General features: G+C 36.8%; 1 protein-coding gene across 6 annotated transcripts in view; it reads right to left on the minus strand.

Moving 5' to 3' along the window:
- Positions 1 to 399: 399 nt before the first annotated feature.
- Positions 400 to 18,019, minus strand: part of Slc22a22 (solute carrier family 22 member 22) — a 29,052-nt gene continuing 11,432 nt past the window's right edge. For 4 of the 6 annotated variants that reach the window (NM_001430351.1, NM_001013947.2, NM_001430352.1 and 1 more), the window contains 8 exon segments: positions 400 to 578; positions 808 to 1,011; positions 5,689 to 5,797; positions 10,199 to 10,413; positions 11,489 to 11,604; positions 15,708 to 15,831; positions 16,591 to 16,759; positions 17,221 to 17,375. In NM_001430351.1, coding sequence (NP_001417280.1) covers positions 509 to 578; positions 808 to 1,011; positions 5,689 to 5,797; positions 10,199 to 10,413; positions 11,489 to 11,604; positions 15,708 to 15,831; positions 16,591 to 16,759; positions 17,221 to 17,375 — 1,162 coding nt within the window. In that variant the 3' untranslated portion in view covers positions 400 to 508. 6 annotated transcript variants of the gene reach the window in all.

The following is an 18,019-nucleotide window of genomic DNA, read 5'->3' on the forward strand; positions in this document are numbered from 1 at the left end:
CTACAATGAAAAAGAAAACAATTACCATGCTATTAAAAATAACAGTAGTATATTTATCCTCTAAATGATTATCATGTATTGTTCAACACAGTCTGTATGTTTCAATGCTTAGTCTCCTCAAGATTTACAAATCAAAAAAAAAAAAATATATATATATATATTTCAGAAAAAGTACAAAATGAGATTCAGTTGTGTTTTTCTTTTCTTTGTTTGGAAAGTTTGTTCTTAATCTTTAATTTTAAAAAGAATCCTTTCCATATAATATTATAAAAAATACTTATTGCACAAATTTGTTTTACATTTTTCAGGAAACGAACCTGTACTCCAGTATTTGATAAAGCCTTAAGATTTGCATCTATATTATGGATTCCTCACTGAGAGATTCACTTTTGCACTAAGTTCATTTAATAAGTTTATTCATGAATGCCAATCAATGAGTAAAGTCTCTAGGGTACAGAACAGAATAAAGAGGATTTGCATGGATGAAACCCTGTGGATCTTGGCTTCTTTAGCAGTTGGTAGTTTCTAAAAAGTCTTGTCCTTCTTTTTCACTGATGTTTTTGCTCATCAATCTGTTCCTGGAATCAAAAAATTTAAAAGGATCAGATGAATGGACATAAAAGTGTGAGAGATATTAAAATATACAAATAAAGTTTATTCATAATGCACAAGACATTGCACATCTCTCTTAAATGTTCATTCAGATTTCCCAACATATTCATTTTTCTTTCCACAATTTATTTTAGGTTCAATTTGCATATCAACCACAGCCCCCTTCCATTTTCTTCCCCAACATAAAAATCTCACCTTTTCTCCATATCCTTGATAGTGTCAGTAATTGGATGATTAAAGGTCTCTGGCAGAAAGTAGATGTTGATTGTTGCCACTATGGGTAGGACTCCACAGAAAATCATGGGAAGAAGTACAAAATACTTTCTAGTAGCAAGTGTTAGTGCAGACAGGACTGATGCTAATCGAGCAACAGATATATAAATACCATTTAGAGTTGACCTTTAAAAGAGACCAGAGATGCAGAACATGAACCTATCAGCTTGGTCTTTTTATTAATTGGATAGTTTATGTGTTTACATTTCAAATATTATCCCCTTTCCCAGTTCCTCTCTCTTTCATACCCCCTCCCCCTGCTTCTATGAGGAACTTCCTTACAACTGTGAGATTTGACTACTTCCTACAGTTGAAAGGAAGTTCCTCAAACTTACAAGACTTCTTCTCTCATTGATGCCCAACAAGACCATCCTATGCTACATATACAACTGGAACCATGGATCACTCCATGTGTACTCTTTGGTTGGTGGTTTAGTCCCTGGGAGCTCTGGGGGAAAGGGCCCAGATTGGTTGATATTGTTCTTCCTATAGGGTTGCAAACCCCTTCAGCTCCTTCAGACTTTCTCTAACTCCTCCCCTGGGGTCCCAGTTCTCAGTCCAATGGTGGGCTGCAAGGATCCACCTCTGTATTTGTCAGGCTCTAGCAGAGCCTCTCAGAAGACAGCTATATTATTTTCCTGTCAGCAAGCACTTCTTGGCATTGATAATAATGTCTGGTTTTGGTGGCTGCATATGGCATGTACCCTAGTGGGGCAGTCTCTGGATGGCCTTTCCTTCAATCTCTGCTGCATACTTTGTATTTTTTCTGGTAAGTATTTTGTTCCTCCTCCTAAGAAGAACTGAAACGTCCACACTTTTGTCTTCCTTTTTCTTGAGCTTCATGTAGACTCTAAATTGAATCTTGTGTATCACAAACTTTTGGCCTAATATCCACTTATCAGTGTGTACATACCATGTGTGTTCTTTTGTGATTGGGTTACCTCATGCAGGATAATATTTTGTAGTTCCATCCATTTGCCTAAGAATTTCATGAAGTCGTTATTTTTAATAGCTGAATAGTACTCCATTGTGTAAATGTACCACATTTTCTGTATCCATTCCTCTGTTCACCTGGGCTCTTTCCAGATTCTGGCTACTATAAATAAAATGGCTATGAACACAGTGGAGCATGTGTCCTTATTATATTCTGAAGCATCTTTTGGGTATATGCCCAGGAGTGGTACTGGAGTGGTATAGCTTGGTCCTCGGGTAGTACTACTATGTCCAATTTCCTGAGGAACCACCAGACTGATTTTCAGAGTAGTTGTACCAGCTTGCAATCCCACCAACAATGGAGACGTGTTCTTCTTTTTCCACATCCTTGCCAGCACCTGTGGTCACCTGATGTTTTGAACTTAGCCATTCTGACTGGTGTGAGGTGGAATCTCAGTGTTGTTTTGATTTGCATTTCCCTGATGACTAAGGATGTTGAACATTTCTTTAGGTGCTTCTCAGCCATTCAGTATTCTTCAGTTGAGAATTCTTTATTTAGCTCTGTTCCCATTTTTAATAGAGTTATTTGATTCTCTGGAATCTAACTTATGGCAGGAAGGCTTTAAGGATGCATATTTATTCAATAAGCAAATGACCTGTACACACAAAATATTATGCCTCTCTATTCATAACTCAACAAAATATCTTTCTAAAAAGTTAGCTTTTATCAGGTAAATTCAAGGTTGTCTAACAATCACGTCTTACTGCTGGATGTGCTGTATCCCACCAAAAACTTCATTAACTCCTCTACAGACAAACAAAATTACATATCTTCTGATTTAAGGGAATGGGATCCCTAACAGATATATAAAAATATAATCATTAAAAAGATGCCTTGTTATGTTGGTGGTTCAAAATCAAGAAATGTCCATTGATAATGGAGAATTTTGTCGTAAGAGAATATGTATTATTTGATAAGAGTAATAGGAAATTTTTTGACTGATTAATTAAAATAATGCAGCGTTAGTAGGGAAATTTGGTTATATCCAATTGAGTTGAGAAAAAAATCACATGATATATTCAAATAATCCAGACTCTTGCCAAGACACTGGGTTACACTCCACAAACTGACTGCAAGACCCCATTGCTATAGACAAAATACAGATAACTCACTGAAAATATATAGGTTGAGCTGCTGCCTACATAAAGCCTTCACTCCTACTTCATAGCCTTTTGGGTACAGAAAGGTACTCTGCATATTACCAAAGTGAAATAAAAACACCAACCCAGCCACAAAATCTTTCATCTACAATGATATCCTGCCTGGAAAACATACTAAGGCAATGCTGGCCTAGAGATTGTGGGGTAACTAAACAATGCCTGATTTGACACAAGGCCCACTCCAGAAAATGGTATACATACTAGGAACCAAGAGCTAGAGACTACATAGCCCAGAGACCTGGGGTAAAAACCAAATACTCTTGATCTTAAAAAAAAATGACTCCTAATGATATTCTGCTACACTCATATATCAGAGTCTTCTTCAGCCATAATCAGAGGACCTTCACCAATAGAGAAACCCTCAGCCAGACATTACACACACAGAGAGAGAAAGAAAGACCTATTCAGTCCTAAATAGAATGTCTTCATCAAATTCCCCCCTCAGAGCTCAGGGAACCATACTAAAGAGGAAGTTGAATGAATATAAGAGCCAAAGGGGATGGAGGACATCAAGAAAACAAGCCTCCCTAAATCAACATCAGAAAAGGTCATATGAACTAATAGACTGATGGTGTAAGCACAGATTCACACAGGTCCTCTGGGTATACATTGTGGCTTTAAGTTCAATATTTTTATGTGATTCCTGAATGTGTGAAAAGGTAGGTGTCTGATTTATATGCCCTCTCTTGGGATCATTTCCTTTTGTGTGTAAGTTTTGTCTTACTTTGATTGGATAGTTTTGTTTTTTTAGCCTAATTATATTTTCTTTTATTATATTTTATTATTATCTCTTAGAAACCCATTCTTTCCTAGAGACAGAAAAGAAGTGGATCCATATGGGAAGGTGTGTAAAGAGAAATGGGAGAAAGTAGAGGAAGAGGAATACATAATCAGAATATATTATGTGAGAAAACAATATATTTTTAATAAAAGGGAGAAGATGAAGAAGATGAGGAGGAGGAGTAAGACTAAATATCCTCCACAAAGAAATGTAAATAATGAACCAACAAGCAAGATTTTCAGTAACTTCCAAAAGAAGTTGTCTGATATTCTCCATTATACATGAAATGATTTAGATTGTCAAAATGTTTTGAGATTTTTTTCTACTGAAGATGAAAAAATTAGAAAGTTCTTCTAATGGTAATAGAAAATGCATCCATAGGAAATACATGTTTGGCAAACAAACAAGGGGCTCAGTTTTGCAAGAAAAAGTCTTAGATTAGATTTGACTACCTGAAGCTCTAACATCCTTGAACACATATGAATGATTAAGGCTGTATCATATGACTGTCATGGTACTACATGGCATCCAACCTTAATATGCAACATTTTGTTTCTGTACATGAAAACATCTTCAGGAAAATACCTTTTCAAATTTTATACACAAGTGATCTTCGAGCCATCAAAGATGCAAAGTCATAGGCTAGGGTTAGGATATTATCTTAAACCTGACAAGATAGAGTAAGAAGACGATGATAGTCTGTGTGCTGAGATTGTTGTATGTAAGCAGAGTTTTCAAAGTGTGATGATGTAATGGGAGATGGAAAAATATTATAGAATATTTTTACCTGCTAAATTATTATTTCAACTGCTGCCTAAATGTCAGCCACTTGTCTTGAACATTATGGAAAGACACTTTGTGTTTATTTTTTCTTTTAAATTGGCTTATGAGATGATTGGTTTAGCTAAGATGCTTTCATACATAGGTAACTATGTATAGTTGTTATTCATGGCTCCCTCCCCCTTCCCTTTCTAATCCCCAGCCTCACAGGTCCTTTCCCCAGAGGTACCCTGCCTTCTATTTCATGTCATATGCATTTCATCTCAATTCTCATTTTCTCTCCTTCCTCTACTCTTGTATTTTCCCTTCTCTTCTCCACTTTTATGACCTATACTCTTAGACATAAAGATACACACACACACACACACACACACACACAACTCACACACATCACATCACATCAGACTCACTCTCCGTTAGACAGGTTGTACTGCTTAGTTTTGTGTCAACTTGACCCAGGGTAACGTCATCAAAGAGGAGGGAACTTCATCTAAGAAAAATGCCTCCATAAGATCAGGTTGCAGATAGTTCTCTAAGGCATTTTTAAAATTAGCGATTGATGGGGAATGCATAGTCCATTGAATGGTGTCATTCCTGGGCTGGTGGTACCAGGTTCTATTAGAAAGCAGGCTGAACAAGCCATATAGAGCAAGCCAGTAAGCACTCCTCCATAGCCACTGTATCAGTTACTGCTTCCAGGTTCCTGCCCTGCTTGGGTTCCTGTCATGACTTCATTTTATGGTGAAACTGTGATATGGAAGAATAAGCTAAATAAACATTTTCCTTTACAAGTTGCTTTGGTCGTGGTGTTTTATCACAGCAAGAGTAACCCAACAAAGACACAGATTATCCAAACTATGAGTCAGCATACAGTCTAGAGTTAAACCACACCATAAATCTAATAGGCCTAACAAATCTATCGACTATTCCATCCAATAGAATCAGAATACACATCTTCTCAACACTCCATAAAAATTTTTAAAGTAGGCTAAATGCTAGGAATGTCTTGTGAAATGGTATCTATTTTACTCATGGAATTTTCTAGAATGTTCCACCAGTATTCAGGATGAACCATTGCAGTTTCTTACCTGAGTGGTACTGGTGAAAGTTCATTGCAGTAGGCTGTGTTTATAGAAATGAAAGCTGCAAAACATCCTTTTCCCAAAATGAAAATAGCAAGACGCAAGACATACATGTCTGCAAACAATGTTAAAGGGAGAAAATGCTTATTCTATCAATGTTTATTTACCTCTAATTCAAAACATTTACAAATGTTTTCTAAAATATTAACTACTAAGCCATTATCTGGAATCAAGTACTACTTTTTTATTGAAAATACATATTCTGATTATGGTTTCCCCTCCTATAACGCTTCATAGATCCTATGTAACTCCCCACCCACACAAATCCACACCCTTTCCTGCACTGTCTCATTAGAAACAAAATAGGCATCTTGAAAAAAAAATAGAACCAGATAATAACAAAATTATCAAATTAACAAAAATCTCTTTATGGCTTAGATAAATGAAATATCATGCATAAAATAAAGCAAAGAAGTGCAGTCTGACAGGAACCGGATATAGATCTCTCCTGAGACACACAGCCATAATACGACAAATACATAGGCGAATGCCAGCAGCAAACCACTGAACTGAGAATGGAACCCCCATTGAAGGAATCAGAGAAAGGACTAAAAGAGCTTGAAGGGGCTTGAGATCCCATATGAACAACAATGCCAACCAACAAGAGCTTCCAGGGACTAACTAAGCCACTACCCAAAGACTATACATGGACTGACCCTGGGCTTCAATCTCATAGGTACCAATGAATAGCCTAGTAAGAGCACCAGTGGAAGGGGAAGCCCTTGGTCCTGCCAAGACTGAACCCCCTGTGAATGTGATTGTTGGGGGGGAGGGTGGTAATGGGGGGAGGATGGGGAGGGGAACACCCATAGAGAAGGGGAGGGGGAGGGGTTAGGGGGATGTTGGCCTGGAAACCAGGAAAGGGAATAACAATCAAAATGTAAATAAGAAATACCCAAGTTAATAAAGATGAAAAAAAGAAAAAGAAAATGAGGTCAAGGAGATTTACTTCCTGTGGATTTTATAAAAATGCTGCCATGCATCTGAGATTGTGAGGACATTGCCAAAAGAAGCATCTTATCAAAATAAATAAATAAATATAGAAAGAAAGAAAGAAAGAAAGAAAGAAAGAAAGAAAGAAAGAAAGAAAGAAAATAAAAGGAATTAAACAAGATCTCAGAAGATAGAAAGACCTCCCATGCTCTTGGATTGGCAGGATGGCCATTTTGTCAAAAGCAATCTACAGATTCAATGCAATCCCCATCAAAATTCCAATTCAATTCTTCATAGAGATATAAAGAGCAATTTGCAAATTCATTTGGAATAACCAAGAACATAGGGTATCAAAAACGATCCTCAACAATAAAAGAACTTCTGGGGGAAGTACCATCCCTGACCTCAAGCAGTATTACAGAGCAATAGTCATAAAAAAACTGTATGGTATTGGTACAGAGACAGGCAGAGCAGTGGAACAGAATTGAAGACCCAGAAATCAACCCACACACCTATGGTCACTTGATCTTTAACAAAGGAGCTAAAACCATCCAATGGAAGAAAGATAGCATTTTCAACAACTGGTGCTGGAGGTTAGCATGGGAAAGAATGAAAATTGATCCATTCTTATCACCCTGTACAAAGCTTAAGTTCAAATGGATCAAGGACCTCCACATTAAACCAGATACACTCAAACTAATAGAAGAAAAAGTGGGGAAGAGTTTCAAACACATGGGCACTGGGGAATATTTCCTGAACAAAATGCCAATGGCTTATGCTCTAAGATCAAGAATCAACAAATGGAACCTCATAAAACTGCAAAGGTTCTGTAAGGCAAAAGACACTGTCATTAGGACAAAACGGCAACCAACAGATTGGGAAAAGATCTTTACCAATCCTACATTTGACACAGGGATAATATCCAAAATATAGAAAGAACTCAAGAAGTTAGACTCCAGGGGTTGGGGATTTAGCTCAGTGGTAGAGCGCTTGCCTAGGAAGCACAAGGCCCTGGGTTCGGTCCCCAGCTCTGAAAAAAAGAACCAAAAAAAAAAAAAGAAGTTAGACTCCAGAGAACCAAATAACCCTATTAAAAATGGGGTACAGAGCTAAACAATTCTCAGCTGAGGAATATTGAATGGCTGAGAAGCACCTAAAGAAATATTCAACATCCTTAGTCATCAGGGAAATGCAAATCAAAACAACCCTGAGATTCCACTTCACACCAATCAGAATGGTTAAGATAAAAATTCTCAAGTGACAGCAGATGCTGGCGAGGATGTGCAGGAAGAAGAACACTGCTTCATTGTTGGTGGGATTGCAGACTGGTAACCACTCTGGAAATCAGTCTGGAGATTCCTGAAAAAAATTGGACATTGAACTGCCTGAGGATTCAGCTATATCTCTCTTGGGCATATACCCAAAAGATGCCCCAACATATAAAAAAGACACGTGCTCCATTATGTTCATAGCAGCCTTATTTATAATAGCCAGAAGCTGGAAAGAACCCAGATGCCCTTCAACAGAGGAATGGATACAGAAAATGTGGTACAATGGAGTACTACTCAGCATTCAAAAACAATGACTTCATGAAATTCATGGGCAAATGGAATGAACTAGAAAATGTCATCCTGAGTGAGATAACCCAAGCACAGAAAAACACACATGGTATGCACTCATTGATAATTGGATATTAGCCTAAATACTTGAATTACCCAATTCGCAATTCGGAGACCACATGAAGCTCAAGAAGAAGGATGACCAAAATGCGGATGCTTCTGCTCCATCTTAAAAGGGGGAATAAAAATATCCACAGGAGGGGATATGGAGGCAACGTTTAGAGCAGAGACTGAAGGAACAGCCATTCAGAGCCTGCCCCACATGCGGCCCATATATATGCAGCCACCAAAACTAGATAAGATTGCTTGAAGCTAAGAAGTTCATGCTGACAGGAACCGGATATAGATCTCTCCTGAGAGACACAGCCAGAGCATATCCAATACAGAGGTCAGTGCTAGCAGCAAACCACTAAACTGAGAACCGGACCCCCATTGGAGGAATTAGAGAAAGGATTGAAAGAGCTGAAGGAGTTTGCAACCCCATAAGAACAACAACGCCAACCAAACAGAGTTTCCAGGGATTAAACAACTACCCAAAGACTATACATGGACTGACCCAGGGCTCCAACTGCATATGTAGCAGAGAATAGCCTTGTTGGGCCACCAGTAGAAGGGGAAGCCCTTGGTCCTGCCAAGGTTGAACCCCCAGTGCAGGGAAATGTTCGGAGGGTCTTAAGGGCAGATTAATGGGAGGAACACTCCTATGCGGGAGCACGAAGTGATAGGGGTCTTACGGGCAGGAAACTGAAACCGGGAAAGGGAATAACTTTTGAAATGTAAATAAAGAAATATATCCAATAAAAAGGAAGATATGTACATAGAGATACAAAGGAGAAATAAAAAAGGTAAAAAAAAGTATATGATGAAGGCATAGACTGAAATGTATGTTACTACTTGAAAACAAAAAACCCAAATGAATAACTGTTCCCTCAAACAAATGATGTTTTTAAAAACTCAAAAAGAAAAAAAGGACATGATTTTGGTCCCTGAAGCCCAAGTCACAGAAGGAGAGAATCAACTATTGCTATTTGACCTTTACAAGTACTCTCTCAGTGCATCATTTTCAATACAGATATTTATGGGCTCCATTTTCCTCTGGCTACTCTTAATCTAGTACAAGGGTTCATCATGCAATCCATGTACATTTAGAAAAAAATCATGTATTTCTATGCTCAGTTTTTTATCCTGAAATTTAACTAAAAATAAATCTCATAGGAGAAAGCTACAAAACATAACTTTGATTGTCTTGGAAATATCTTTTAATGTTTTTATCCCTTCTACTGTTTTCAGAGATAGACAGGCAGGCAGGCAGGCAGGCAGGCAGGCAGGCAGGCAGGCAGGCAGACAGACAAGGAGTTTGTTGAATATGGAAGTTCTTTTAAAATAGAGAGCTGGAATAAAAAGCTCAGCAGTTAGGAGAACCTACTGCTCTTCAGAGGACCAGAATCCTTTCCCAGAACCCATATCAGGCAGCCTATTCCCAACTTCCTACAGTTCTATTTCTAAGTGATCTAATGCCTCTGACCACCTAGGACATCCACAGTCATATACCTATGCATCACCTAGGACATCCATATTCATATACCTATGCATTACCTAGAACATCCACATTCACTTACCTATGCATCACCTAGGACATCCACATTCATATACCTATGCATCACCCAGGACATCCACATTCATATACCTATGCATCACCTAGGACATCCATATTCATATACCTCTGCATCTACATATATCACGCAGGCATCCTCACACATATATAATTAAAAATAAAATAAATATTTAAGTAAATAGGGTATAGTATTCTTTTAGGCAGTAGAGTATCAATTACATTTTTGTATTTGAAAATCCAATTCTACATGAATATACATTAATAAGATTATGAACACTGCGAGTCTCACCTTCAGAGAGAAACATGGTGATGGTAATACAACCTCCAGTTGCAAAGAGCAAAAAAGCAATTAAAGGACGACGTCTTACATTTCTTAATATAAAATATGTGAGTGATTTACTGGGTATGTCTATCACTCCTAGGAGAATCTGGGTCACGAATATGTTCTTTCCCAACATGTGAACATCCAACAAGAGGCCAAAAATGCTAAAAAGTTCTGCAAAACTGGGAGAGAGCACACAGAGGCATTCATCCAACTGAGGAAACAAAACATTTTATTTGTGTGTGTGTGTGTGTGTGTGTGTGTGTGTGTGTGTGTGTGCACGCGCGCGCACTTTGAATCATCATTTCCTTTACAACTAAAATAAATACAACTAAATAAATTCAACTAAAATAAATATTTCAAGTATTGGATAAAACTGAGTTTTATAATGTTATAGAACTTACGAAAAACAAAAACAAGATAATTATAGAAATTATCAATAAATTGAGAAAAGTTTTTAAGAAAATTTAAAACATTCTTAGCTTACTGCTGTAATAGACTCTACATTCTACATATGATGTGTGTCAAATCCTGGGCAAGGAGTATAAAGCTCTCTTTAGTGATCATTTTCTATATAGAAAATCATGGTCTCAAAAGCTGCATCCTGTAACTCTTGATACAGTGCAAGAATATATCATGCAAGATTACAATAATCTTTCATATAATAATTTATCCTGAGGTCATTTTTCTTTTCCTGAAATTTGGACTAGAAGTAAATTCACTGGAGTTGGCTGTTGTTGTCGTGTAGAAATGTATAATCACTTGGAATGACCCTGTCCCACTGTTTTCATATAATTGCCCAATGTGTTGCAAAGATATTCATTTGTAACATCTCGGCATCAAAGAAGACCAGATATTTTGAGCAAGACCTGAAATTTGTGCGGATTTGATTTCAGTGTTATACATTGAGGCTCTCTGCTTTACAGTATAAATAAAATTGTTTGATTTCATTAAAAATCTGCTTTATCATTCTCATTATTTAGCGAAACTTAGTTGAGGTCTAAATTGCCTTTTTAAATTCTTGTTTACATTTTTCCAGTTTCTGTAAATTACAACCATTCTATGAACCATTTCAAAAAAATTGACCCATGTGAGTTGAGTTTAATCCTTCCCTACATATATTTGTAATTTGGTTTTGGTTTCTTGAATAAAGGGGAAAGGAGACAATTGTTTACCCCAGACATTCCTCAAAGGTCTGGGCATGATGCTGACGTAGTTGACCGTATGATAATGAAGGGAGGAGTGTAACGTACTCACAGTACACTGGAATAACAAAGCACGATTTTACGTATCATGGGATTAATAATGATGTCCTTTATTCTGAAATGCTTTACAGTTGAACACACATCTTCCTTAACTTTGGATCGCAAGTCCTTAAAATGAAAAAAAAATAAATAAATAAAAATCAAGGCAACATATTTAGGTTGAACAAAAGTTTGAAACAAATTCTCCACAAATTTTATTTCACTCTTCTAGGCTGTCATAAACCATCTGTGACTAGCTAATAAAAGCAAAGTGGAATTGATCGTACTCCAATCATCTAAAAGGAAAATAGGAGTGGCAAGACTGCTTAAGGTGAAAGGACTTGCCACTGAGTCCCATGACTTAAGTTTAATCCCAGCACCCACAGGTCAAGTCTAGAACTGACTACCATAAATTGTCCTCTGACCGTCATATGACCTTCCTTGCAAGTGTGTGCCCACAATACATATACACAAAATGATTAATGAAAGCAATTAAAATTTTGAAGCAAATAAGTAAAAAATAAAGATATGTCGTTGTAAAAATATAAAATTAAAACGGTAATGGTTGTCTTTTACCCCGCTATGTCCACACCTCAGTGTCCCAAGATATCTGCTAGATATCTTGGCGAAAACACATCCCAGCCACACGCTTTCCTACACTCAAACCCTCACATAAAAGAACACACAACACAATAATCTTTGACCCAATTGATAAGATATAATTGCCCACTTAAACATACAAAGCCCGGTACCATCCATCCCTTAAGAACATTGATAACAACCTGTAAATACACAGAACAGAATCTTAACATCACCTGCCATGGCTTCTCCCCTCTCTATGTCTCCTCTCTCCTTGTCTCCTCCTTCAAACTTCTCTTCTGCCCATTCTTCCTTCTCCTCCAATGACAGGCTTCCTTCTATCCTGTACCTGCCCCTCACCTGTACTTTGCAAATTCAATGGCAAGGTTCTGGTGAAGTCACCTGATTCCTGATTATGTGACTAGGCAGCTGCCCTTGGGGCAGTGGAATTAGCATCAAAATACAGATAACTCCAGGGCAAACCACAATATTCCCCCCCCTTTTTTTGTCCAGTTAAAAAGACTTTTCACTTACATATAAATTCAGTACAATTTTAACCATTCTACAATTTGTAAAGCATATCACATTCTCAACACCCAGTTCCTATATCAGTAAAACAGAACATTAGTTATCCATTCCAGCTTAAGAAAGGCTTAAAATCTACATTATATCTTGGCTAGCTTGTACACTATCTGATAACTATCTAATAAAATATGTATTTTCAGAGTTAAACAGCCTGATAGGCTATGAGACTATAATCAGTCTTCAACCCCGTCAGAAATCTTTGAATAACCAAATATCTATACACATAGGAAGCCTAACACGGCTTCCAGAACTGAGAGGTTGTAGAGACAAATCTCCACTAGCACAGTCCCCAGTTAGCAACATGTGAATGCAAGTAAGATAACTTATTAAATATGTAAATGAAGAAGTATATACTATATAAGTTGTAAAAAGGTTTCCTAGTAAAAATTATAAAATTACTTTCTAAGAATTCCTAAGTTGTTTCTCATTAGAATCTATTGAAGCAGTCTATTGAAGCAGTCTAGTCCAATTATCAATAGATAATTGATACTCAAACTGAGTAACTGTTGTCAAACTCTTTCTAGGCATCCCCACTGTATCAATTATATTTCATAATGAGTCAAGTCCTATACCTGATTAACTACTAGAAAAATTGCAGTTAGTTTTTATTGAATCTTTGCAGATGTTTAATTATCTTATATTGCTATTAACTTATGTGAAATCATTTTCAGCGAAAGTCTACATTAAATATTAACTTTTGGAATCAACTTTTAAAAAGATTTTTAGTTCGATTTTTTTTTCATGTTTTTATTGACTGGGAACTGCACATCATGAACTTCGATCACACTTCCTATTCCTCCCAGTTCCATCTCCTAGCCTTGTAACACCACCCCCACCCCAACAGTGAAGAAGAAAAAAAGAAGTCCAATTTGTTTTACTCTTGAGCATTGTCAAACTCCCAATGTCCAGTCCCTTAAAGAATACTGAGTCATTCCCTGCTGGCACTTCTACCAGAACCCATCAACCACGGGGAACTTACGCTTCTGCATCCTTATCACAATTTTCAAGATTTCTGTTTGATGGATTTCTATTCAGGCTGTAACTTTTGGTGGTGGGTTAGGCTGGAAGTAGGGGTTGTCATATAGACCTTCTATGTCCCTCTTTCTTTACTGTGAGTTTGTCGTCATCAATATCATGACAAAAGGTAGCTCCCTTGCCCTTTCCTGTCACCTGGATATGATCTCAGGGTTGAGCGCTTGGCATTAGATAATCAATTGGAGTGGGGAGAGGGGATCTTCCCAAGAACATTTCTCCGTGGCACATTTAAAAAAGAAAATTCCCAGATGTTATTTTTGATCATTTTTTCCATTTAGAAAAATTGACAATCTACATAGACTGTAAGTACAATATTAGGTGAGACTTTTTTTCCTAACTTTCACAGCATGACACACACAATGCCCACTTCTGAAATACTTGCACACACCCCTCAATTCTTTTCATACTCCCAATACAATCTTAAAGTAATGTTGAAAAATCACAAATGCCATGAATATTTGAAAAGGGGTACTTGTACATATATGTTTCCTGCTGCTAAATTCATAATAGCTAGAAAATCAGTCTAATAATCCTTCAGCTGATGAATGGATAACAAAAATGTAGAACATATAACCTTATTCAGGAGGAAAGTAAAGAAAGCAATCTTCTTTCAACAAACCCAAAAGAAGATAAACACACAAACAGTATTCTACCTCTAACAACAAAAATAACAGGAAGTAATAATCACTAGTCCTTAATAATCTCTTAGCATAAATGGACTTAATTCTCCAATAAAAAAACATAGACTAACAGACTTGACATGTAAACAGGATCCAGCATTTTGCTTCATACAGGAAATACCCCTCAGTGACAAAGACACACACTATCTTACAATAAAAGGCTGAAAAAAATTTCCATATAAATGGTCCCAAGGAGTAAAGTAAAATGAAACTATGAACTTTGCATGTACTTTGGATTGAACTAGATCTAACCTGAATACCTCTTCTCTAGTGACTAGCTGTGATAGTATAGGAAGGCTGCCAAAGAAAGGAAATGACCAATAGTCCTAACCCAGATGTGATGCCTATGAATCTCAACAATGGCCAGTCTCATAAGGTATCATTAATGGCATGGTAATGGTGTGCATATCTTGGTGGTAAACAATAGTTTTCTAATTGGATGCAAGGCCCACTTAACAGGCAGGAAACTAAGCTAAGTACCTAGACCTGGCAAGGTCAAGTATCTTCGAGGAAGGTCTACCACCACTTTACTAAATCAGAATAATTCCTAACTGCACTCTGCATATTTGTTCTTATGCCTATAGGTAAATATAGTCCTCATCTCTGACCCAATAAAATTCTCTCTGTAAAAGAAAGAAACTGTTATGGAAAACCACAACTGATCTAAATGTAAAGAATGACTAATTGATCATGAAGTTCCCAGCCCCAATTGATATATCTATGTCACAACTCTTATACATTAGAGTCAGGAGACACAAGAAAGAAGGAGAAGAAAGATAGTAAGAGCCAGAGAATCAGGAAGTCTGCTGTGCTTTTATTGTGTCTCATATAAGGAACAGGGGAACATCACCCCTGATACCTAGACAATATGGCTGCCTTAACAAGAAAAACTTGCTAACATGACTTTTACCGGGCCCTACCCAGGCAACTAAGGAATACCAAAAGATTGAGAAATAATTGCCTCCAGGGAATGGATTCTCTAATTGGTTATCTAATAGCATGTAATCACCCTTGAAATTGTATATATGTAAATAACCCTAAATAGATGGGTCTAAATTGTATTTACATATTTAGGTATTCATAGATAGCAACAACAATTAAAGAAAAAAAAGAGGCCATGAATTCATGAGGGAGTATGATTGGGGTGTCATGGGAAGAATTGAAGGAGTAAAGTGAAGGGGAAATTATATATTTTAATTAAAATAGACATTTTAAGGAGATAATAATACTCATTTTAATTTGAGTCTATCCCCATATTCTAGTTTTTGGATATATTTACCTATTATTTCACTGTGTTTTTTATTATTTGATGACAATAGGAATTTAAAAATAATGGCCATGTGTGTCTAGTACCTCAGTGGTTAGATTTTGTGCAATGTCTTTCTTCCCATTGATGGAGGCAATTCTCTGGAGTTCCTTCAATGCTTGATCTGTTTTTCCTGTAATCATGAGCCACCGGGCTGATTCTGGCACCCAGCTGTTTAAAAGGCAGTGAATAAAAGGGGAAGTCATATTCCAGTCCAAATTCCTGTTCTATCCAGGAAAAGAATAATCTTATAGACTATGATCCCTCTTAGCAATACAGGACATTCCAGGATCTAACTAACCCCTGATTTATTCACTAATACCACTGTCATACCCTGTTGCTTCACCTTTTCATACTCTTTCACAGCTAAGAAACATTTTATTCGTAAGAAGGAAAGACTTCATTATTAAAATCTAAATAAGTTTATTTAGTACTTTAAAAAAACCTTCAATTTTAAAGAGTAAAATTAATAATATTAATTTTATATTATTTACTTAAAATGGTGTCTTGTGTTTTATTCCTAAGAAGACTAAAAATTTAAAGAATATCAGAATAGTTGCTTTCAGAAAGAAGGCTGTTTTGTGTTTGCTTTAAATGGATCAAAACAGATCTACTTTCAAACCTCTCTGTCCTTAGTTGTCATGTAAATAGATTTTCCTGACTTGATGTCAACAACCAAGAGAAAAATAAAGGTAATACCTGAGTGAAATTGTGAGTCACCGTTCACTTAATTTTATAAAATAACTGAAGGGATTATCCTGTTATTGGATTTTCTTCTAAGATTTTTAAGTTTATTTCCTGAATATTACACTTAAAATAGCCTAGAGTACATGAATAAATGGTAAAATATTCCTCAGTGGACATAACAGTATCATCACATATTACAGTCATTGGAATGTAATGGGTTAGGACATATCAAAGTTCACATACCAGAACAAAATAAAAAAGATGAAGTAGGGCAAGGCAGATGTAAGTTGAATTAAGTGCCAATCTGAAAGCACATATGCTAGTCCCCCAAGCCCAGCCAGGCCAGTACTGCTGAACAGTCCACTGAGTACTATGACTGTGGAGTGCCACTGTACCGATGTTTCTTCTAAAACTGAAAGAAAAAAATAGTTCTGTATTAGTTTGCATTTTACTGGTATATTATCACCACGACTGATAGCGACCTAGGTAGGGAGGGTTTTTATTTATTTTTTATTCATCTTAGAGTTTATAGATCATCATAAAGAGAAGTAAGGGCAGTAATTTGGAGTCAGGAACTGAAGCAGAGGTCATGAAGGACTGCTCTCTGGCTTGCTTGCCATGTTCTCAGGGGATACGGGGCCACTCACAACAGGCTAGGTTCTCCAATATTGATCATTAATCAAGAAAGTATCCCATATCATTGCCTATAGTCTATTCTGTGAAGACATCTTATCAACTAAGGTTCTTCTTCCCAAATGAGTCTAGTTTGTGCCAAGTTGACAAAAACTGACCAGCACAATATATAACATTTTTTAAGAAAGATGATTTCAGGAAGGTAAGATAAAATGCATGTAGAGATCAAGCCAAACTTACCAAGAATAAGACAGTTCATCCCAACAGTACTTGCAGAGGCAGATGACAGGAATCTCAAAACACAGTACAAGGAGAAATTGGGGACAAAGGCACAGCAGGTCCCCAAAATCCCATAGGCTAAGGAACAATACATCAACAATGGCTTTCTTCCAAACCTATTGTAATAGTTAAAATAGTAAAAGATCTAACAACTGGTTGTGTACACATCATTAGTTTATTCACAAAGAATTCTCATTACCCTTGTATTCTGGGATCCATATACAAGCATAAACAATTAAAGTCACACATCTTTATATAAATGTCACTATATAGTCACTATATTTATGTGTCCAATATAGCACAGTTTTCAATTTCTGAACTTCACCAACACATCAGGTACATGCTAAGCTCTTTTTTTAAAAGTTTTGTGTGTGTGCGTGTGTGTGTGTGTGTGTGTGTGTGAGAGAGAGAGAGAGAGAGAGAGAGAGAGAGAGAGAGAGAGAGAGATGGGGGTTGACACATGCAGGCACCCATGGAAACCAGAAGGGGGTATCTGGATTAAATCGAGGTCTTCTGAAAGAAAAAGCACTCATCTCCCTAACCCCACCATTTAAGTTTCAATACTAACTTTTCTTCTTTCTTGCAATGTATATCAACACATGCTAATTGGATTATATCCTTCCTCATAAATATTAATACCTAACATTAAGTTAATAATATTATTCCAAAAAATTATATTGTTCTTAACCCATTTGTTTTAAGCAGTCACCATACTCAGTTTTTGGTTTGTCTGTTTGTTCGTTTGTTTGTTTGTTTGCCT

The sequence above is a fragment of the Rattus norvegicus genome, chromosome 7 (genome assembly GCF_021556685.1).
Source record: "Rattus norvegicus strain SHRSP/BbbUtx chromosome 7, alternate assembly SHRSP_T2T, whole genome shotgun sequence".
NCBI classification, from domain to species: Eukaryota; Metazoa; Chordata; class Mammalia; order Rodentia; family Muridae; genus Rattus; species Rattus norvegicus.